Source organism: Danio rerio, chromosome 11 (genome assembly GCF_049306965.1).
Source record: "Danio rerio strain Tuebingen ecotype United States chromosome 11, GRCz12tu, whole genome shotgun sequence".
In the NCBI taxonomy this organism is placed as follows: domain Eukaryota; kingdom Metazoa; phylum Chordata; class Actinopteri; order Cypriniformes; family Danionidae; genus Danio; species Danio rerio.
In genome coordinates this window covers 14567199-14591037 of record NC_133186.1, presented here as the reverse complement: position 1 = coordinate 14591037, position 23839 = coordinate 14567199, and the positions used below count along the sequence as shown (strand labels likewise).

The 23839-nt window shown below is 36.0% G+C and overlaps 1 protein-coding gene and 1 long non-coding RNA gene across 5 annotated transcripts in view; one reads left to right on the top strand and one right to left on the bottom strand.

Annotated features, from left to right (window-relative positions):
• The window catches only part of tmem259 (transmembrane protein 259), a 27567-nt gene extending 8194 nt beyond the window's left edge, over positions 1 to 19373 (top strand). For 2 of the 4 annotated variants that reach the window (XM_073916568.1, XM_695035.10), the window contains 10 exons: positions 1256 to 1552; positions 6465 to 6573; positions 8935 to 9045; positions 11757 to 11879; positions 11967 to 12067; positions 14892 to 14949; positions 15050 to 15133; positions 15266 to 15398; positions 17876 to 17975; positions 18066 to 19373. In XM_073916568.1, coding sequence (XP_073772669.1) covers positions 1256 to 1552; positions 6465 to 6573; positions 8935 to 9045; positions 11757 to 11879; positions 11967 to 12067; positions 14892 to 14949; positions 15050 to 15133; positions 15266 to 15398; positions 17876 to 17975; positions 18066 to 18758 — 1809 coding nt within the window. In that variant the 3' untranslated portion in view covers positions 18759 to 19373. Of the gene's footprint in view, positions 1 to 1255; positions 1553 to 6464; positions 6628 to 8934; positions 9046 to 11756; positions 11880 to 11966; positions 12068 to 14891; positions 14950 to 15049; positions 15134 to 15265; positions 15399 to 17875; positions 17976 to 18065 lie in introns of all 4 variants that reach the window. The other 2 variants (XM_073916567.1, XM_005155960.5) reach the window with 1 other exon arrangement.
• Positions 10059 to 23839, bottom strand: LOC141376570 (uncharacterized). The gene is made up of 2 exons (XR_012387088.1): positions 23551 to 23839; positions 10059 to 12353 (listed from the first exon to the last, which is right to left on the bottom strand). It is a non-coding gene; the product is annotated as an uncharacterized lncRNA (long non-coding RNA).

Sequence of the window (23839 nt, the reverse complement as noted above, 5' to 3'; positions counted from 1 at the left end):
ATGCACTCCCACTCCAGATTCATCCCAATCGAATTAACATTCTAAATTCTCATGAAGTCATATGGTAAAATTGTACTTTTATTGCAATATATATCGCAAAATAAAAAAAGAAATATGGCAATGTTAGATATTTCCTACATTGTGCAGTTCTAGTACTGAGCATTTTGTTTATATAAAGCATGATAAAAATTGTGGGATAAAAACACACTTTATTTCCAAAGGGCATTTTTCTTTTATTTTCACCAAATAAACATAAATAGCATTAGCATGAGAAATGTGATATATTTACCTAATCTCAAAATTGCTTTACCTGAAGTTCTAGCCCAATCAGAACTTTAACTAAATTATGCAAATTAAAAAATACAACTGGACAAAATTTAAAGATGTATACAGTTGAAGTCAGAATTAGCCCTCCTGAATTATTAGCCCCATGTATATTTTTTCACCCAATTACTGTTTAATGGAGAGAAGATTTTTTTCAATACTTTTCGAAACATAATACTTTTAGTTACTTATTTCTTATAACTAATTTCTGCAATTTTAAGGCTTAACTAGGTTAATTAGGCAAGTTAGGGCAATTAGGCAGGTCATTTTATAACAGTTTGTTTTATTCTGTTAACATTTGAAAAAAATAGCTTAAGAGGGCCAATAATAGATCTTAAAATGTTTAAAAAATAAAAACTGTTTCTAGCCAAAATAAGAGAATTAAAGGGCAACTACACTCTCAGAAATGAAGTTATGTGAGCTGTCACTGTGGTGGTACCTTTTCAAAAGGTACAAATTAGTACCTAAAAGTAGTGGTGGGCAAAGCAGGGCTTCATAAAACACTGAAACAGTCGAAGCAAATGTGTCGAAGCTTCAAAACGCTTCGAAACCCCACTCCAGTCTCCTAAAAGCTCAAATTTCCTAGATTCAGAAAGGTATATTTAAAATAATCTGATGGGTGTTTTTAGCTGAAACTTTACAGACATACTGGAGACACAAAAGACTCATCTTAAATCTTTAAAAAGGGGGTAAAATAGGTGCCTTTTAAGACCCTATAAGAAAAAAAATATTATAGGAAATACCATGAAAATGTCCTTGCCCTGTTTAACATGCTTTAGAAAATAAATAAAAAAAAGAAACAAAAATCACATGAGGGCCAATAATTTTGACTTCAACTGTATATTTATATCATGCTGTATACTAATGTTTAAACACATTGTTGCCTAAACTGGTTTATGCACATTCACTTTAATTTCATGTCTTTTGATAGGCACTGTTTATGCTCTTCATCCTGGCCTACATCCACATTGCCTTCTCGCGCTCTCCAATAAACTGCCTGGAGCATGTGCGGGAGAAATGGCCCCGCGACGGCATCCTGCGTGTGGAGATCCAGCGCAACTCCAGCCGTGCTCCTATCTTTCTGCAATTTTACGAGACTGAGGGTATCCAGGGACTCGTGAAGGAACCAGAGGAGGATGGACATGAAAACAGACAGCCAGTGGTGCCAACAGATGCTGAAGAGGAGGAAGAGATGACTATGGACATGTTTGACAACAGCACAGTACGAGTGAGTTTATTACATGGTTATTTTTGAACTGACTAGAACTGAACCTGCATTCTATTACTATACTGCTACTCTAAGGGGCCAATCACACCCAACGTGCTTTTTGTGTTGAGAGGCACCTTTTTTTAATTATTTACCAATGGCCGTAATTGTTTTGTGCACTGCTTATGAACCTTGCATGCCTTGCTGTTCAACCGCCTGCTGCGCCTCGCGTTTTCGCCATTGCATACTGTGCGCTCGCAGTTTAATAAAAAAAAAATTTTAAACTCTAAAAATTAAACTCTGCACGGAAAAAGCATATTTCGTCAGTCGCGTCTTTTTCATTCTCCAATCGAATGAAAGAAAGTTTTCGTTGAGGTGCCTTCAGTGTTTGGGTTGCCAAGATTACTATGGAGAATTTTGAAGATGGAGGAGAGTCTTGTGGTTGCTGTTTTAAGTTATCCGTTGCTGTATGACTCACAAATCTTGAATATCATTATATTATTAAATATTAAAATTATACCAATATCAATAGCAACACTCTTGCACAATACACAGCTGATTCAGTCGTTGCCTAGCAATATAAAAAGCACACCGCACTTAAAAAAAAGGCAGTGTACTACGACTTGCATTTTCCGAACGTTAAAGTCCTTTCAGTGTGACAGCCACTAATTCATATATTGAATATGTTCTAAAATAATAACATTTTTACTTTTATTACTTGTTTAGTTCTTGTAAAACAACTTTGTCATAATCTGCGTTGTATGAAGTGCTATAGAAATAAAGGAGATTGGACTTGACACAGGAACAGCAAAAATGGATTAAGAGCAGCACATTAAATGGATAATTAACTTGAATATTACCCTATCATTCCAACTATAATTATGTAATTAAATGGTCTGTAATAGAGGCTCAAGGGCTCGTAATGAACTTTTACTTGGTAGCATAATGTTCCCAACTTTCAAAATGTAATAGAACCTGTAAAAATTTAGGAGCAACCACTAAAAATGAATGAGCACCACTATTACAAACCATATATTTATTGTATTTGAAAACAACACCATTCAGGACTAAAAACCAGCAACAATTATCAGCTAATTAGCATTAACTAATGCTGCAATGACTTTTTGTTATTAGCATAATAATTAAAAGAATTATTGTCCAATAAGCAATCATGATGATATATTATAATCTATGTATATGATATTGATACATTAAATTTCTCTCTATCTTCTGAAAAAATAAAATGATGAGCACAAAATGTAGCTTTGCAGTAACAAATATACATTTTTATTTTTATAGCCATATCAATTTAATAAACAAAAACATTTTCTGCTTCAAAACATTCAAGATTGTAAAAAATATAATTCAAAACTGAAAGATGTAAAGTAGTCACCAGTAACTAAATGGAAAATCTATATGCATCTACAATTCTTTATAAGTTTTGATTCCAGTTTGTGTCCATGGCAATGACCGGGGCACATACTACAGGCTCTATTGATTTGAGAAAGAGACCACAATGAGCAAAACCACTCTTTTTCATGTGCTGCAGTATGTTTAATTTTAGTAAAGGCCAGCTTCTTTAGCACAATGCAGTGCATCAGGATATTTCCAACGGATCCACTCAAGCACTCTGTACACCCTTTCATCTGATAGATCAACATTCACCATATGATTGCTATCATCCGCGTCATTATTTGTAACTTTAGATGGTTTACAAATATGGTCATAGTGCCATTATTTGTACCTTTTGGTGGTTTACAAACGTGATCATTTCTTTACCTTTTCTTCAGCCATTTTTGCATATATCGCTGTCATAGCTCCCTGTCATCTGACAGCGGAAAGCAGTAAATGAGGGCGTACTCGCACTATGCTATCCGAACCATGCCCAAGCCCGATTCCCGGATCGTTTGAGAAGTGTGAATGCTCTGAATCGGGCTCAGACAATGTTCACTTGGCGGGCCCTGGCCTGGTTGGAAGAGGTGTGCCGGAGCGCAGTTCACTTGGGCTTTGCCGTGGTACGTTTATGCAAACGTACAAAAACGCGCCTGAGCCCGAAACTGAAATCAAGACGTGACTTTTAAGGGACTGTTTCATATGGATTTATTGATCATTCTTACTGTTCAATGAACGCAAACTGTCGTAGTTTATTAAAGACCCCTGTTTGGCGAAATATTTGACTGCGTGTCACTGCATATCAAACGACTAAACCGATATAACTAAAAAAATCTCCACGTTGCTGAGCGGGAGCGCTTCTCTACTAAACAGCACATCATCGATGACATAAGTGTGCTCAGGCCTTAATGTAATGTGTATGTGGGCCGACGGGGGAGACGGGAGGGGGGACATGCGTGTTTTGGCCCTGTTCAAGGCAACTGTACATAGTTTGAGTACGCCCTGAGTGATTGACTAATATGAACCAGTCTAAGATCTGCACACGTATCCGCACACAGCGGTCAACGTTTTTAGTCATTTACATTTACATTTAGTCATTTAGCAGACGCTTTTATCCAAAGTCAAATGAAAATGACATTTCGTGCACATATGCAAAAATGGTTGCTATTTTGTGTTCTCAAGCCCAACTCTAAATCAGTGTTAACTTACTATGTTTATGTTAGTTTAATTGTTTCCTCTCAAACAGAAGTTGTTTGGACCTGTGGTGTACATGTACTTTATGTAAATAACATTTTCTGTACATGGTGATACAGTGCATCTGGAAACTATTCTTAGTGATTTACTTTTTTTCCACATTTATGTTACAGCCTTATTCCAAAGTGGATTAAATTCATTTATTTCCTCAAAATTCTACACACATTACACCATCATGACAATTCGAAAGAATTTTTTTTGTTTTAAATTGTTGCAAATTTATTAAAAATGAAAGGCCTTTGCCGTGAAGCTCTAAATTTAACGCAGGTACATTGTTTCCACTGATCATCCTTGAGATGTTTCAGCTGCTTAATTGGAGTTCACCTGTGGAAAATTTAGTTAATTGGACATGATTTGAAAAGGCGCACACCTGTCTATACAAGTTCCCAGGGTTGACAGTGCATGTCAAAGCACAAACCAATCATGAAGACAAAGGAATTGTCTGTAGACCTCCAAGATAGGATTGTCTAGAGGTACAAAGCTGGGGAATGTTACAAAAAAATTCTGCTGCTCTGAAAGTTACAGTGAGCACAGTGGCCTCCATCATCCGTAAGTGGAAGTTGTTTTGAACAACCAAGACTCTTCCTAGAGCTGGCCGGCCATCTAAGCTGAGTGATTAGGGGAGAAGGGTCTTAGTCAGGGAGGTGATTAATAACCTGATGGTCACCCTGTCAGAGCTCCAGAGTTCTTCTGTGGAGAGAGGAGAACCTTACAGAAGAACAACCATCTGTGCAGCAGTCCACCAATCAGGCCTGTATGTTAGAGTGGCCCGACGGAAGCCACTCCCTGCCTAAAATATGCCTAAAGGCATCTGAAGGACTCTCAGACCATAAGAAACAAAATTCTCTGGTCTGATGAGACTAAAATTGAACTATTCCTCCAACCTGATAGAGCTTGACGGGTACTGCAAAGAGGAATGGGCAAAAATTCCCAAAGACAGGTCTGCCAAGCTTGTGGCATCATATTCAAAAAGACTTGAGGCTGTAATTGCTGCTAAAGGTGCATCAACAAAGTATTAAGCAAAAGCTGTGAGTACTTATGTACACGTGATTTTTTTTTTTTTCAGGTTTTTAATTAATAATAAATTTGCAACAATTTCAATAAATATTTTTTCACATTGTCATTATGGGGCATTGAGTGTAGAATTTTGAGGAAATAAATGATTTTAATCCATTCTGGAATAAGGCTGTAACATAAAAAACTGAAGCGCTATTAAAAACTTTCCGGATACATTGTAGATCTATTGTTTGTGAATGGGCTATATGCACAGCAAGTGTTTTTCATCCAACCATAAACTTTCAGGTCAACGGGTTAATGTGACTAGTAGGGCTGCACAATGTGCAATGTGTAGTTAGGATTGTAGTTGACCAGGTTCAACAGTTCAGAGCTGATAAGAATTTTGGAGTCATTTCAGTTCAACCATAAGTGACAGTTTATCAATTGCTTGTGTCTTTAAGATGTTTGTTAACATTTTAAATGCATTTAAAGCATTTGAGAACAAGGAATTATTAAGTTTGTAGCTTTATCAAAGATTCATTGTACTTAACTATTTAAACAAAGAATGTACAGTTTTATTGTACATTTGATTATTTTATTTCTGCACCTGTAAACCTTAAGGCTCCTCCATTTGTATATTTGCTCTTTTTATCTCTGCTTGTAATTTATTTAATTTTATCCATTCCCGTATAAAATCATCCTAGTCAATCTAAAATTATTAATCATCTTGTGAAAAATTGCATTTCTGCATAACTTGCAGAAAATTGAAATATCAATGTACGTTTTTTTTTCCAATATGCAACCATAGAGACTATTATCAATTTCATACAGTTTCTTTCACAGCATCGATAATGTAATTTACCTAAACGTAATCAGCTAAATAGATTTAAGCAATAATTTATTTGTTTAAGCGTAAACCCAGATGAAATGCTGTTTAAATGCAACCATCAGGAGCAGCAGGCGAGCATAGAGGCTCTGTGGTAAAATACATTTCCATATTTTAAAGACATGGAGCAGAACAATAGATTTAAATCAGTGCTTCTTGTTCGATCAGAGACCCACTTTATATCAAATATTAATCTGGCAGTGAAGATTGTAGATTTTCTTTAAAAGAAAACAGATTTTAAACACAGCGATATTTGTAAGGGCATGACAGTTTACTGGAAGTGCTTGACTTACTTACTTAAAATTAAAAGTCCCTGTGCATATACCCCATTATTCCATTAAAATGGCTTTGCTCTGTAAAGAGACCTTTCTGAAAGACTTTGCCCTCCCTTTTTAACACCTGCAGTTTGAGCTGGACATCGAGCCGCGTCTGAATCCATCGATGAGCGGTGGTGTTCCTGGCTCCAGCCTGAACGAATCCCAGGATCTTTCCTTCAGCCAGACCGCCTCTAAAGGTATGCAGCCGCTGAGGGAGACTGTCTCCGAGATTGAGATGCTAACTCGAGCAGGTAAACATCTCAAATACGCCCCACACCGTAGACATCTGGTGCTCTCCTCCTCCTTTCTCCTTTGTAAACTCATTTCCTCTTGCCCCTTCATCCAGTGCAGCCCTTCCTACTTTCCTGGTCAGATTTCCTCTCTGTTCCCACGTGTTTTAAAATGACCTTAATCTGCTCAGAGGCCATGATCTATGTCACATGTTCTGTCACATGACTTAAAAAATACAATGGTTGGAAGAATGAATGTGTGTCCTGTATATTTGCTATGGTTTTAAAGGTCCCCTGAAATGCTTCGAGAATGCACTTTAGATAATTTTTGAATGGCACAGGTTGAGCCCTATGTGTGAACGTGCCTGGTCTCGGCTGTGTATTCAAAACATGGTGGTTTCTTTGTTTTCATTCTGGCCTGTTGCACGAGCGAGTGACGCATTTCTGTATACCAATTGCATTCAGCTGTGCATCTAGCACTACCTTTTGGAACCCTTTTGCCATGCTAGGTACCCTCTGCAAAAGGGACCCAAAAAGTGGTACAGTACAGTTCGCATATAGGTACCTTTTGACAGTTGAAACGGCCATAAAAGCGTACCGAACCGTACCATACCACTCAGTGAAACAGGCCATAACGTACTATTCTAATGAGCGAGAAATTTGCATTTTTGGATGGCTACGTAGCTACTAACCGCTGCCGTACAGCGTTGCAAAAAGGGGTGGGATAAAATAAGTTGATTAGATATTTAAAAAAGCGAGCAATTGGTCTGTTTTAAATTTCTGCACAGAGGGGTCATGTTTTGAACTTCAATTCTCATGGTCTCATAAAGCCGCATGATGGCGATTTCGTAGGTCAGAGTTCACCAAGCTTGAACTTTCCAATGCAGTCTATGGGGTGAAAAGTGCAGTGTGACCATGGCATAAGACCTTGATTAGCTGGTTCAGGTGTGTTTGATTATGGTTGGAGCTAAACTCTGCAGGAAGCCGGCCCTCGGGGAACAAGTCTGGTGTGACCACTGATTTAGACAAACACTCTTTATATTTGAATAAATGACTGATTTCAGCTGCAACAACAGCGCTTTGTTTGGAGGCTTCAGGGGCACATTTGACAGGTTAAGAAATTTGATGACACACTGAATTATGTGCTTGTATATGACCTTAAAGGTCCTGTGAATCCTTTGAAATGTGTGTTTTTATTTGATATTTGACTCAACTCATCTCAACTCTAACAGGAAGGCCAGGACATAGAGTAGCTACACCCCCTTTAAAAAAACAATCAAAAGCTTTTTGTTTATATCAGAACTCTGCCAGCAAGGGCTGTTGAGCTCAAGCACATCAGACTCATATACTACAATCTGTAATGTTAATAATTACTCACAGTTCCTCCACTTTAAATAACATCATTCTACATAATTCTAACTTGTCTTGTACATTTTCTGGTTTGTGCCGACTTGCGCATGTGATCCGCTCTGTGTTGCCATCTCTCTGCTGACTTGACATGGGTGTGTGTGCGCAGTATATTTTCACTTCTTGGGGCTTGTTGCAGAGAGGTGCTTAGTTTGACTAATGTCAACTGTATTTGTGAGTGTTTAGGCCACAGGTGTCAGGTCCTGGAGGGCCACAACTCTGCACAGTTTAGTTCCAACCCTAATTAAACACTCCTAATCAAACTAATTGAGTGCTTTAGGCTTGTTTGATACCTACAGCTAGGCATGTTGAAACAGGACTGGATCTGCAGCTGTCCAGGAATTGACACACCTAATTTAGGTTAACCCTCAGTTTAAATGCTCTTTGACTTGTAAGCAATGAGCAACTTCAGTGACACCGATAACTCCATGAAGGGCATGGGATGTATCAAATTCTAGATTGGTCAGAAGATTTGACATTTGAAGTATGATCAACAATAAAATGTTGATTCATTTTGTCAAAAGTCACAAACCTAAATCTTGTAGATATGAATTTCTCAATGTTTTAGAGCACATTAGCCCATATAGTAGTATATTTATAGTAAAACCTAAAAAAACCTTCTTGGGGATTATTGGGATTTATGGGGATATTGTTAAAGCATACTGCCAAAAACTAAACATTGTTTATTTCAGAGGACCTTTATTCCACATTTTCTAAATCTGACATAACACTTTCCAAACCTGACATAATTTCCAGATTCAAAATGTATAAGATGGGCAGCACATAATTAATTGAATGTTTTAGGCTTTTAATAAAGAAAGTAGAAATGTAGTAACGTGACATGATGGCCTTTTAGACAAATTTTATAGTTTCAGTGAAGCTGTCTGCATTTTTCAATCTTTGTGTTTGTTTTGTGTGTAGTGTGGCCGCAAGAAGAGTATATTGTTGAATATTCTTTGGAATATGGTTTCCTAAGGCTATCCCAGGCCACACGTCAACGACTCAACATCCCTGTTATGGTGGTGACCCTTGGTAAGTATTGATCCTTTAGGATATTAGGGAGTTATTCACCCAAAAAACGGATATGCTGTTATCATTTAGTCACTTGTTTATATCTGTTTAGTTTTCTTTATTCCATGCAGTGAACACAAAAGCATTTTATTTACTTTACTATTACTTAAATTCTATAGTTAGTTATAAAAAACATGGAAACACAGTTCTGGAATCACTGGAAGGTGAGTAAACTATTAGCAATGCATCACAAGTGGACAACTCAAAAAACGTGTTAATAATTCAGCATAGCTTCTCAGATATTCTAAATGCATTGTGATCCTTTCGAATCTATACCGAGTTTAAATTTGACTAATAAATGGCACAGTATGTTTTTTTAAACCGCTGTTGTCTGCTTGCCTCCATTTCTTTACACGAACCACTTAAACATAAAATAATCATTAATAAATGTAAGAAAGGTTTAAGCAAATTAGAAGAGTGTTCATGGTAAGCTCTGTTTAAATGAATCTTGTGGCATAAAATCTTATGTGCAAGTATATTTGACCACTTATGTGACTCACACACGCTTTTTATTTATCTAAGGTTAAAAATCAGCCTAGAGAGTTATCTGTTAATAAACTCTAAGCTCAGAATTGATTCCAAAAATCTACCAAACAATTTCTCAATGCATCTATTTGTCAACATGGCACTACATTTTGACTATGTTCAGAGGTGGTCGAAAATGATTTTAAGGTATAGACTACTGGTCAAATAGATTAAAAGAAAGACTACCTGCTGTGCAATTTTTGACTTGATTCTTAATTATTATTTTACATGTTGATAAAGTGTGCTTGCCAGATCGATTTGAAATTTACCAGTCAGTTGTGGCTATATAAGAAAACATTTAATTTGATTTCATCTTTATATGCTCTAACAAAATAATCCAGTGGTTTTATAAATACAAGCGTAAACACAAGCCATTTAAACAAGATCTCTGAATTTCACAAGTTGTAGAGAAAAAAAGTAAAACAAAATAAATTCACAATATCCAGTAGTTAATTTTGCCTACTATGTACAGCATTTATTTTTTGAAAGCAAGCTAACAGTAAAACATCTATGAGACTAAAGAATTTGTAAATTATAATCATCGTGCACATTCTGTTCAAACATCGGCTCTCATGCAGCACCCATAAATTTATACATTGCTTTGTTGAATAAAAGTTTAGGATTATCTAATTTTATGTAGAATAGTCATTCATCTATTGTTAATAAATGTATTTAATCCAAATCGACATGCTGTACAGAGGTGTGATTTCAAGGCAAGGCAAGGCAAGTTTATTTATATAGCACATTTCATACACAATGGCAATTCAAAGTGCTTTACATAAACAAGAATAAAAGAAACAAGTAAAATAAAAATAAAAACAAATAATAAAAATGCGTAAAAACAAATCAAAACATAAAAACAGGTAAAATGTGATATAGAAGAATGAAGAAGAAGAGAAAAACATGATAGTGCAATCTTTTGGACGCAGCACAGTGCTCATTCAGTAAAGGCACAGCTAAACAGATGTGTTTTCAGTCTTGATTTGAATGTGCCTAATGTTGGAGCACATCTGATCATTTCTGGAAGCTGATTCCAGCAGCGAGGGGCATAGTGGCTAAAAGCCGATTCACCCTGCTTTGACTGAACTCTTGGAACTTCTAGTTTAAATGATCCTAATGATCTGAGTGATCTGTTAGGTTTGTATTCAGTGAGCATATCTGTGATGTATTTAGGTCCTAGGCCATTTAGTGATTTATAGACCAGTAATAATACTTTAAAATCTATTCGGAATGTAACTGGGAGCCAGTGTAAAGACCTGAGGACAGGTGTGATGTGCTCTGATTTTCAGAGCACATCATTTCAGTCATCAAAATTTGTGTAAAATGATCAGATTTTGAAAAGGGTTTATTCTTAATCTGGAGTAAACATAGGCGAATTACAGCAGCACAGATATAGACGATGTGTCTGAATGGTAAAGAATTCAGCTGATAAAAGACAAATTCTGCCATTCTCCAATTCTCGTAAAGCTGAAAACCAACAACTTTGCAGTATCATTCTTGACAGCATCACGAGGAAAAACATGCAACAAACCCCAAGATCATGGAAACAAACACATACAAGACCCAGTCTTTGGTCTCACAGCTAAATAAATTAGAAGCAGGGTCTTTTCATAGGATAAGCAACCTCCGCTATAAATAATTATGAGAATCCGACGTGTCATGACTCCACTATAGCAGATTTGCACTACGTCCCCAATTTTGATCCCATTGCAAAAATTATTTTAAGCCCGGAGGATGAAATTAGCTGACAAAAGCTCAAATTTATCCAGTGTTCCTTACAATTGAAGCTGACAGGTTCTAACGTTGTCTTAACTAATGCTCAACACAAACAAATCTGTTAAAATTTCAAAAAAGGTACTCCAGTGTTTCTTGAACCTTTAAATAGAGAGTATCATTGTTTATATTCCAGTTGGCTATGTTAAATCACTCATGTTTATTTTGCAAGATTAGATCAATTGTTCAGATGGAGCCTATACACAGTGGTGGACATAACTTCAGTTGTATGCAGGTGTACATGGTGCACAAATTCAGACCAGATGTGGCACTATATAAGCTTTTTTTATGTAATTTATCAGCCCATTGTATTGATCCAAACATGTAAGGCTTTCATTGTGAATCTCTGTCAATCTCTCTCTGCTTGTCTGTAGATCCAATGAAAGATCAGTGCTTTGGAGATGGTTTCAGTCGCTTCCTCCTGGACGAGTGCCTGGGTTATGATGATATTCTAATGTCCAGTGTGAAGGCATTAGCAGAGAATGAGGAAAACAAAGGTAAACAATTACGTGTTCTCCCAAAAGATCAGTGCTTCCTTCTTGAGTGCATAATTACAATGTCAGAGATTGATTGTGTGCTTTTAGGCTTCCTCAGGAACGTGGTGTCTGGAGAACACTATCGTTTTGTCAGCATGTGGATGGCTCGTACCTCCTACCTGGCAGCTTTTGTAATAATGGTTATCTTTGTGAGTACTTTTACTACAATGTAGTTATTATTGATGTTAAGATTATGCGTGTGATGTCATCACATCAGTTAGAATAAGGCATTTAGTATAATAAAGCGTTTAGTTACCTTAGGGGTGTCAAACTCTTCCTGGAGGGCTGCAGCCCTGCTCAGTTTAGTTTGAACACTGCTTTAACACACTCAAGCTGCGTTCACACTGTACTTTTCTCCCCTTAGACTTCCAGTCATATTCCTGCTAAGTTTCGCAGTTTGCTGTGTTGCAAAGTTCAAGCTTGGTGACCTCTGGCCTGCGAAATAAGAAAATGTGACTGTGTGAGACCAATCGAAGATCAAAACATGAACTCTTTGGACAGAAATTTAAAACAAGGACCAATCCTTTACTTTTTTAATGGCTTATCATCTTCATTAATCCTGCCCCTTTTCGCAGTGCCATACAACAGAATTTTGCATGCACAAACTCTAGTGTAACCGTGGTATTACTAGTAAGTTTCAAATAAGCCTGAAAAACTCTAGTAGTTTGATCAGGTGTGTTTAATTAGAGTTGGAATAAAAGCGTGCAGAGCTGCTGCTCTCAAGAGACTGAGTTTGACACCTGTGAGTTACCTTATCATATCACCATTTAACCATCGCTATTGTTTGACTTTAATATGTGGAACACACGGGTACTTTTTTTATAAAAATAAAATGCTGAATGCTATTTTCCATCTAATTTCAAAGATTTAATAAGGCTTTTAAGCTTAAAACGGGGTGCAAACACATTGTAAAAATGTGCTAAAATGGCCCATATTTTTTTTAAAGTGTTGGGTAGCTTTAGTGGTTAATTAACAGTGAGTAAATCATTAAGGAAAGGAGCTGGATGGGAAAACTAGCTCCATATTATATATTTGTGATCTGTTGAAAAGAATAATGACTTTTACTCATTGAATTTGCTTGGTCATATGACTTCAAAAGGCTGAGTGGTACAGGAGACACTATTTATAAAATGTTTTTGCTGTTTATTTTTACATGGGGCTATATTTAGTGATTTCTCGCCAGTGTTGATTTTTCATGGCTGATTCCAGTCAGCTTTTATGTATTTTAAACAAGCTAACCATCTTGTTTTGATACCAGTTTTTTATTTCTTTAAAAACCTTCTTGAAATGTAACCATATATACAGTGCATAGCCTAATTGAGTACAGGCCAATTCAAAAATGAATATTTTTATCCATTTCTCAGTGAATATAAGCAATGTATTTAGGTGCATATAAACACAGATTTATTAAACATATATATATATATATATATATATATATATATATATATATATATATATATATATATATAAATAATTTTTTTAAAAATAATATTTTAGTCAACAAACATATTTAGAAATTGAAATAAAAATACAATTAAATTCAAGCTAAATATTCCAAAACGATTTTTCCTCTTTTTAAAAAAAAAATGTGTATTTAATATTTTTCTATAAGATATAGATTTGGGTGTGCTAGTTTTTGGACCAATACCATGTTATTTTGTTAGATAAGCTCCAGATTTGGCTTTAGTACTGAAGTATATGCACAAATATAATATTGTATAGCTTCTAATAAAAAAATATGAATTTAAAGGATAGATTTGTGAGGGGTGTACTTGTATACGCTGAGTAATGTGTATGAAATAAAAATTAATATTAGACTGTTTACTTTTAAAATACAAATCACGCTGTGATTTGACAGCTTTGAAAAAAAAAAAAAAATGATGTCCTAAACAAAGCAGAGTGACTTTGCATTTCTATTTAGCCTCTCTAATTTTCCAGCAGGTGGCGCTTATAGAACAGCAGTAATCACTGCTTTTCTATTACTCGATGCTGGTCATGATGCAGCTGTGCTGGTATTTCATATACATTATCTGTAGATTATTGGTCACACTTTACAATAAGGTTAACTAGATTAAGATTATTAAATGTAATATAAATTAAGACTAACTAACGTTAACTTAGGAGGAACAACACAGTACAGCATTTATTAATCGTAGTTAAACATTTACAAATGTGTTATTAAAATCCAAAGTTGTTGTTATTGTTAACATGAACTAACATTGAAGAATGCTAGCAATGATGAATGAATTCTGCAATTATACATTGTTTATTGTTAGTTCGGGTTAGTAAATACATTAACCAACATATGGAATTATTGGCACCTCATAGTTAAATGTTATCAGATAATCTAAAAAAGATCTGTTGAATTTAAGTTACATTGCACCTACATGCCAACCAATTCTCATTAAATTATAAGTAGACTTTTAGGTTGGGGTTAGGGTTAGTGTAAGTTAACATGTACTTGCGAAGCTTCTTATTGTCAGTTAAATGTCTGTTAAAGGATCAGTATCAGCAGATACTAAGCAGACAGTCTACTAATACTCAAATGGACCATCAAAATAAAGTGTTACCCATCTTTTCTTTATGGCGGGCCTCTGTTTACACTTGGTTTGCACAATTTATACTTTATAATCATTGTAAGACTAAAAATCATTACAAGACAAGTATGAGATTGGCTGAATTTCTGATTTCTGGCCAATGATCGGTGCACCTAATATAAAAAAAAAACATATATATATATATATATATATATATATATATATATATATATATATATATATATATATATATATATATAAATTCGAAAGTCATTTTACTTTTCCATTTTCAGTAAAAAATATAAAAAACTATGTACGTGAGTAAAATATTTAGATGAACTATTCCTTTGATTCACTTGGACCATGGAGATGTTAATACATTATACATGAAACTTCCATCATCCAAAAAGTTTTCTTGTTTTTTTTTTCCCAGACTCTGTCAGTGTCTATGCTGCTGCGATACTCGCACCACCAAATTTTTGTTTTTATAGGTGAGTTCCCATCAGCCTAGCAAGTCATTACCATTGCATCAGCTTCTATGATTGAGTTATGTAATAAAAAATGCATGCTTTTTTTTTTTTTTTTCCTCAGTGGATCTTCTTCAGATGTTAGAGATGAATATGACCATTGCCTTCCCTGCTGCCCCACTGCTCACTGTCATCCTGGCACTTGTGGGTAAGTTTGAGGTTTAGAACAGATGTTTCTATCAACTTGTTGTTTTATCTGTTACTTGGTTGACTTCATATAGCACATTTCTTATTAAAATGTTGAAAGAAAGATGTGAGATTTATTTAATCCTGCCTGTAGGGATGGAGGCCATCATGTCTGAATTTTTCAATGACACAACCACTGCCTTCTACATCATCCTCATTGTTTGGTTGGCAGACCAATATGATGCCATCTGTTGCCACACCAATACAAGCAAACGCCACTGGCTCAGGTATGTGAACTCATCAGCACAAGTAAATTGCAATGGCTTAGACTCATTTTACATTTGTTTTTCATTTGCATTAATACATTTGGCAGATGGATTTTATGCAAAGTAACTTACATTGCATGAACAATACAAATACAATTCTAGTGACCTTATTTGCTGTTTGAGCCACAGGAAAGCTACAGAACCAAGTTTGTTCTAAACGGTTTGAATTGTATTTCATATCAACTAATTTCTTTCAAATTCTTGGAAATTGACATCTTGAAATTAAGCTGGCTTTTCAATCTCCAAAATTTGCAAAAATTTGCTGGATGTCAAAAGTGGTCTTTTGATCATTCGGTAAAGCAGCCATTAGCTTAGTTTTACTGTGGTAAATTACATTATATATAAACATTAAAAATATGTATGGTTGGTAGTATGGGTGAAACAAAATAATAGTTATAATTGTCAAGTAATTATTTAATAGGTATAATTTAATAATTACTGATATAATCGTTCATAAAATGGAATTTCATTATTTTATTAAAATAACACATTAAGATAAGTGCATCTTCTTTTCTTGTTCTCATAATTTTGACATATTTATATCAAGTCAATGTTGTTATTTAGCCATTGAAAAAGTTAAACATATTCAAAGCTCAAGGTAAATCTGAAAACTGCAAACTCGTTTAATTTAAACTCCACACTGCTCATTTTAAATTATCCATGGGAAATTAAAGACTTTTTAAAAAGTCTTGTCGAAAAAAACCCAGTTCTGATCCAATTCAATTATTGACTACTGCATATTAGTTATGTTCTTAAAGGTTTTGTATTCTGGTAATACTTTCTGTTGAATCCATTACTTATGAGAAGGCCTGTGCATCTAAAAATCAGATTTCTTTCCATTTTTAGCCTATCTTTGACTCGAATTATTTACTTGTGTTCATGTGTGTAAATTTATATTTATTTAGTTTTTGATGGGATGATGAAAATCATCTTTTGTAAGCTGTTTGGACGGAACTGTATGTAGGTATTGTGTGTCCACTGTCATATTGGAGTGATAGAACCATAGCAAGTATCTTCTTTTAAATTTACTGACATTTAAAATAGGATCCAAATCCCAGTTATTTTGAGGCCCACCGGAACGTGATGTTAGAGTGCAGTTGTCCCTGCCCACTGAATTGATTGACAGGCGCCATGTCTCAATAACAACATGTATACACATGTCCACAGAACATCTTTTGCAAATAAACTGGGATTAAGCATGTCACAAGTTTCTGTGATCAGCTGTACCTCAATAAATAATTTGATAAGTTTAAAATGTTTTAAAACAGTGGATACTTGTAATAAAGACAGTAAAATTGCTATGTAATTCTTAATTGATATAATCACCACATGGTGTCAGTAAACGCGCATATAAGTGTGCGTGTACTGCAAACGGCATTTGTTTGTGACTCACAGTTTCAGAAAGACTTGAAAATACTTCACAAATACATGAAATAAACTTGGTATTTTTGACTAATGACCTTATCTCATCTTCATCCATGCCTGTCTCTATTACTGACTGCTGTTTATTTGACCTAACGCATGAGAAGCAGACATGCATGTCATAACGGCGGTGCAGGGAGAAGCAGCTCATTTGACTTTAAAGCCACAGACTACAAAAACAGCTACATTGTCGTTAGACACCAAAATGGGCAGATTTTACATTATATAATAAATAATGTGATGGGTATATTGAGCTGAAACTTTCTGGAGACACCAAAGGCTTATCTTACGTCTTGTAAAAGAGGTAAAATCAATCCTAAAATCAATCAGGGTCTACCAATCCTGAACCTGGCTTGCATGGTTCAGGATTGGTAGAGCTACACATCGATGAATTTACTCTTCAGTGTTTGAACTCTCAGAAATGATTTTAAATCACACTGAACTGAGCTAAACTGAACTGAACTGATCTTAAACACTAAAAACTGAACTACCCTGTTACTATGACCATTTATGTGAAGCTGCTTTGACACAATCTACATTGTAAAAGCGCTATACAAATAAAGCTGAATTGAATTGAATTAAAATAAATGCACTTTGAAATTATTTCAGTAATATTATTGACTAATATAAAAATAATTGTATGATTAGATACTGTTTGTAAAGTAATGTTTCTATATTGTATAAGAGTCTTGCTTTATCAAATAAGTGGATCTAATTGGATTTGCATTGTAAACATTAGATGAAAGTTAAAAACATTATTTCATATATTAAGATTTTAGTTACGCTAATCCCAAAATTGTTCCGTATAAATCCGCAGTTTGTTTTACAAAATTCTGTGCAGAAATATCAAAAAATGTCTGCAGGTTGTGTCTGGCCCTACTTATGAGGTTCTATGTTCATTCTAAAATCGAAGTTTACTCATTTGTTTGTTGATTGGTTAGGTGATTGGTGCCACAAGAGCCATGGCCAAACTTTAAGGATATTGCATCTAATAGATCTTTTGTATTGTTTTTCAGATTCTTTTATCTGTATCACTTTGCCTTCTATGCATATCATTACCGCTTTAACGGCCAGTACAGCAGTTTGGCTCTTGTCACATCTTGGCTCTTCATTCAGGTATTTTATGTAACCTTTTTTTAAATCTAATCTGTTGAGTTTTTGGAATTATTTATCACTCGCTAATTTACGTTTTTTTGTCTTCTACAGCACTCAATGATCTATTTTTTCCATCACTACGAGCTGCCGGCTATCTTGCAGCAAATCCGGATCCAGGAGATGCTGCTTCAGAACCAGCAGGTTGGTCAAGGAAACCAGACTGCATTGCAGGACAATCTCAACAACAACACTAGCACCGCTGCACCAGCTGGCCAAGCTAACGCAGCTGCCAACGTGAACGCTAATGGCCAGGACCAGCAAGCCGCTCAGGACCAACCTCTGCTTGAAACCCACAGCGGCTTGGTGGTGAATCCCAGTCTATCTATCAATCCATCTGGCTCTGATCTCGACTGGATGGCTGAGATTGCCATTGGCCCAGACGTTCTGTCAGTTCCAAACCTAGGTGACCCGCTTTTAGAACCAGGTGGGATCCAGGAAGCAACGTCATCCAGCGCAGTTGTAACAGAGCTTTGTGGTCCCAACACTGCAGGAGAGAACCAAAATGGGAACATAAGCACAGCCAGCGTTCCTACGGTCAACGCAAAAGGGAGGAGTTGCGCTCAGGGTCTGGGTCCTCCTGGTGGTGGAGGAGGACAGAAAGAATCTGAAACTAACTCCAGTTCCTCCTCAGTGACCTCACACACAGACTGCAGAGTAGTAGAGTCACGCCGAGGCGCAACAGACTGGGACGACAAGGTGGAGAATAAAAGTGAAAATTCGGACTCACACTCCACCCCAGCTTGAGTCATGCGATGCTCCTATTTGGAATCGACGCTCTGCAGTCGCCACCCCCTCTCTGTAAATTAATCCAGAAGGCATCAAGTGGAGAAGCCACGATGGAGCTTTATGTAATTACATCTGCGAGACCTCCAATGTGAACATGAAGAGGGCCGAAGTAGATTTCTGCCATCTTGTCATGTTCTAATGAGTAAATTCGTAATGAATTGTCAAAAATGATGCCATGTTTGAGGGTGTGAAGTCTTTGGATGTGATTTTTCCTTTTTTTTTTAAATCATTGAAAGTTTTAATACAGGTAGTATTCAGCTTGAAATGTGATGTATTTGTTCAGTTATGGTACTTTTGGTGGCTCCTGATAACGGAGCTGCAGGTATCAGCAGGCCGCACGGGTGGCAATCTTACTTCAAATCCAAATCCATGTTGCAGATTCACACATTGTTGTGTGAGATTTGTTTTGACTTTCTTTTCATTCCTCTAAAGGTAACATTAATGCTGCCTACTTACAGCATAAATAATTATTAAATGATTATCAAAATGAGGTTTTGTTTCTGACTAACTTCGTTCAATACAGCAAGGCACCATATTTTCCTTACTTGAATTAAAATTCAGATACCAACCTTCCATTGGCTCGGTAATTGTCATATGTATGGAGCAGCTTGACCCCTGACAGGTGTTATTGGTGGTCAGAGTGCTCTGATTCTAAAATAAAAATACATGGACGAGTGATGATGATATAAGTCCTTCTTTAACATGATCCTCAGTGAAGTCTCGGGGTCACTAATGCTCTAATCCTCATCAAGAGATCCTCATTTGTCCTTGTGGTTAGTTTAGACAGATCTCTTTTGTCTTTTGCACGAACTGATCTTTGATTTTACTTCAGGTCTGGCTTCAAGAAAGAGTGGGTGTGTAGATTATTGCCTTATGCTTCTAAAACCGAACATTTAACCTTGTATTTCCATCTTTGGAAAGTGCGTTGAGGTTGATAGCCTTATCAGAGGCTTCAAAGCCAGTGGAAAAAATAGACATTAAAGAAACTGATGAAAGGGTAAACGTGTTGTTACTTCAACAGATATCATTTAGAACCAGACATAAGTGGTGAAGGTCAGACTGTTTAACACTACTTCAGCTGAAGTCGTCAATCCAGATGTCTGTTTTCTTTTCGTTTTCTGCTTTTAATTTTGATTTGTGGCTGTCCAAAGAGTGGACTGATCTATCGATCTTAATGAATGTGTGTACAAACTTACCTAAACACACTGCAAACTGAGAACAAATAAAGGAATCTGTTGTGACACATGACTGTGGATGGGTGAGGGTCGCTTAGGCTATGCAACAATATGGCAAGTTGAGGGAACGCTCCACTTTTTTTTTTTTTTTAAATAGCTATAATTTACGACTCCCCCAGTGTTAAACAGTTGAGTTTTACCATTTTTTAATCCATTTAGATGACCTCTGGGTCTGGGTTGACCACTTTTAGCTTAGCATATATAATTGAATCTGATTAGACCATTAGCATCTCACTTAAAAATGACCAAAGAGATTACATAAATTTACTGTTTATCTGTAGTTGCGCAATTATATTAAACAGATTATGGTGATGCTGGTGTAGAGCTTGATGCTGGGGACTATTGTCAGGTGCCGTGTTATATTATGCCTTCTGTAGCCAAGGTATGGCAGCAAAGTTGCTTGATTATTAATGAAAGTAGTACTGATTGGCCTAGAAAATAGCAACTTTTCATTTTATATCAGTCTTACATGATGATGATGATGTAACCACAAAGGAGTCCAGTTTTAACACAAGAAAGAATATTGAATCTCTTCGGTCATTTTTAAATGAGATGCTAATGGTCTAATCTGATTTAACGATCTTTGCTAAGCTAAATTAAAAGTGCTCCTGCCAAAACCGGAGAATAGCTGAATGGATTTAAAAAATCTTTAAACTCAACTTAACTCAAGTGAGCCCTTTTAATATTATAATTATCATTATTATTATCATTATTATTATTATTATTATTATTATTATTAATATTTTAAGTGGAGTGTTCCTTTAAAGCCAGGCTCTGGAATATTTTTTTTTATTCAAATTGTGCAATATGTTTTGAGGCTCAGATCCATAAAGGATTCCAGGTCTAAAAAATTGATTTATGGTTTTATGATCAGTTCCTCATTATTATATTTTCTGTGCCTATTTGCCATTTTCAAAGGAAGCAGATGATTGTAGTGTTTAGATGCATTGTGTAGGACGTCTAGACAGAAACTGAAAAGAAATTGTCAGTTCTGTGATAAACTCAATTCCTTGTCATTGAAATGTATTTAACTGTAATGTTTAAAAACTGCATAAAGAGATGAAATTAATTTCCACTTAGAACTAATTGTTTGTGGTTATTTTGTCTTTCAGGCATTTTCTATGAATATGGTGCATATTTTATTTCTACTTGCTGGAGTAAAATAAATGTATTTAATTTTTTTATCATAATAAGCAGGATTTTTTAATACAACAGTATTACTGGGGAAACATCATCTAGAGTAGACCATTTAATGTAATGAGAATGCACAGCTTTAGTACAGTGTTTCACAACCACGTTCCTGGAGAACCACCAGCTCTGCACAATTTTCATGTCTCCTTAAACAAACACACCTTATTCAGATCATCAGCAGAGACTGAAAGACCTATAACCAGGGACGGACTGGCCATCGGGCAATTCTGGCAAATGCCAGAAGGGCTGGACCATTTTTTAAATGTGGGCCGTTATGCTATTTTTATATTATTATTTTTTAATGTATTGTTTTTACATCCAGGCAGCTTTTATCTCTTGCAAGATGTGAATATTATGATGATGATAGTAATAATAATAATAAATGTTAAGCATTGGCCCAATCAGCAATAACCGGCTGGTTTCGAGATGGGCCGACCAAATCAGAGGTTACACAGACATAATCAAAATCTAAAAGAATGTCAAACAAACCGTAAGTCCCACACAAACACATGTACTATAGGTGAATTGGGTATCCGCTGCATAAAACATGTGCTGGATAAATTGGCGGTTCATTCCGCTGTGGTGATCCCAGATTAATAAAGGGTCTAAGCCTAAAAGAAAATGAATGAATAAAATGATTGCATGTATAAATTTGTTATAGACGGGTTTTGTTCCAGTCACACACATTAAATGTTTAAATATTTATTGCATAAGGAACTGGTTATATTATTTTACCATTTGTATACCAATATAAGTAGTGAATGTGCGTGTCCAAGGATTGGGCTGTGTCGGTGCGGAATGTTGGCTGGTATGGCTACAGTGCCAGGGCTGATTTTTAGTCCCAGTCCGCCCCTGCCTATAACGGGTGTGACAGACAAAAGAGACATCCAAAACATGCAGTGTTGGTGGTCCTCCAGGAACATTGTTGAGATACACTGCAAAATTGGGACATTTTGTAAAAATGCAATAAAATTGTGATATATTAATTTATGAGTTCTTCAAGTTGCGTTTCAGTTTGACCACTACTGCTCCCCACCCATATTATTTATTTTTTTAGTTTGATCAAACACCCACATAAGTTATCATTTATGAATATGCACAAATTTTGATGGCTAGAACACACTTCAAGGAAATTTGGGATAGAGGTAGAATAAAAATGACGTTATGGAATATTCAGATTAAACCGTTTTGATACCGTTGATCCAAAAGTGGAAAGTTTATTCTATTTATTTCAGAAAATAAGTTACAGTATTTTAGATGAAATCAGAGAGCTCCCTCATCCTCCATTTTCAGCAATGGTCACAAGACATACAAAGGTTAGAAACGGAGCCAAAAAATGTCAAAACATTTCATGTGACTTAGGTCATGTCCACACTTACAGGGGTATTTTTATAAGCTAAGTTTTCCAAGCCTTTTTTTTTTTGTAGATAATGACACATGCTGGGTTCACACCAAATGGAGAAATAAGCATTATTGTAAGTAAATTGCATACAAGTCAATGCAAATGGGAACAGAGGCAGATTACCATCCTGCATTGTAAACAACACGGAATATGCAAAGTCTTTGTTGCAAACATGCAGTATTAGCCTCATTCGTGTCCTCCATGTTTGATGTGAACCCAGTCATGTTGGCCAATCAGAAAGGAGAAAACTACCTGCTACATTTAGCGTCCACATAACCACACCATACCCAGAGTATTAGTTTTCAGAAAGCGTTGGTTTCAGGCTCCCAATACGTAAAGTTTATTTATACACTTATATTTAGAGGATTGCATGTTTATGATTGACCATGGCTGCAGCATTAGCAATCACATGATATACCAATTAAACAAATTCAAACATGCAAAAATAGACAGATCTCCTTACCTTAACCATCTTTGTCTCAAATAATCCCCTCATCCTCCCTGTCTCCTTTCCCTTTTTCCTAGCTTAAATAGAATCTCAAGATCTACACTTGTAATAAATGTAGGGTTTCACACAATTCATTCATGTTGTCCCAACACAAATTGATTGTTAACACTTTTAACAAATTTATGTGGCTTGAACATAAACAAATTAAGCTGTCCCAATGAAATCTCATGAATTGTGTTGCTTTAGCTGATTTTAATTAAGTAGTTTGAAAAAGAAAAAAAAATAAATAAATTTTTGCTCAGACTTCCCTCTCGCATGGCCTAACGGTAGGGAGCCCTTGGCTCATGGTTATTCCAAACTCAGGGCTCTATCCTGGGACACCATGTCAAACACGCTTTTTACTTAACAATCATCAGCTTTTTCATGTCGACAAACAGCAAAACTGTTAAAAAAAAGGTGACATTTTAAAAATACCTGTGTTCATGTTGACAGGGTCTAAAGCAGGTCGCACACCAGAAGCGCCGCTCGGCGCCGCAACACGGTGCGCACATGACAGTTTAAAGTATCACACACCATAAGAGCACATTCGAATGATATTTAACATGAAACTAATCAAATGGCGCTCTGTGGCGCGGCTGAAAAATGAACTGCGTCCTGAGCCGTCGCCGGGCGCCGACGACAGCCGCCAACTTGCGGCGCCGGTGTGTGTATCCTGATAGAAACCTATGTTTAGAATTCTAAAATGCATGGCGCTGCGCGGTGC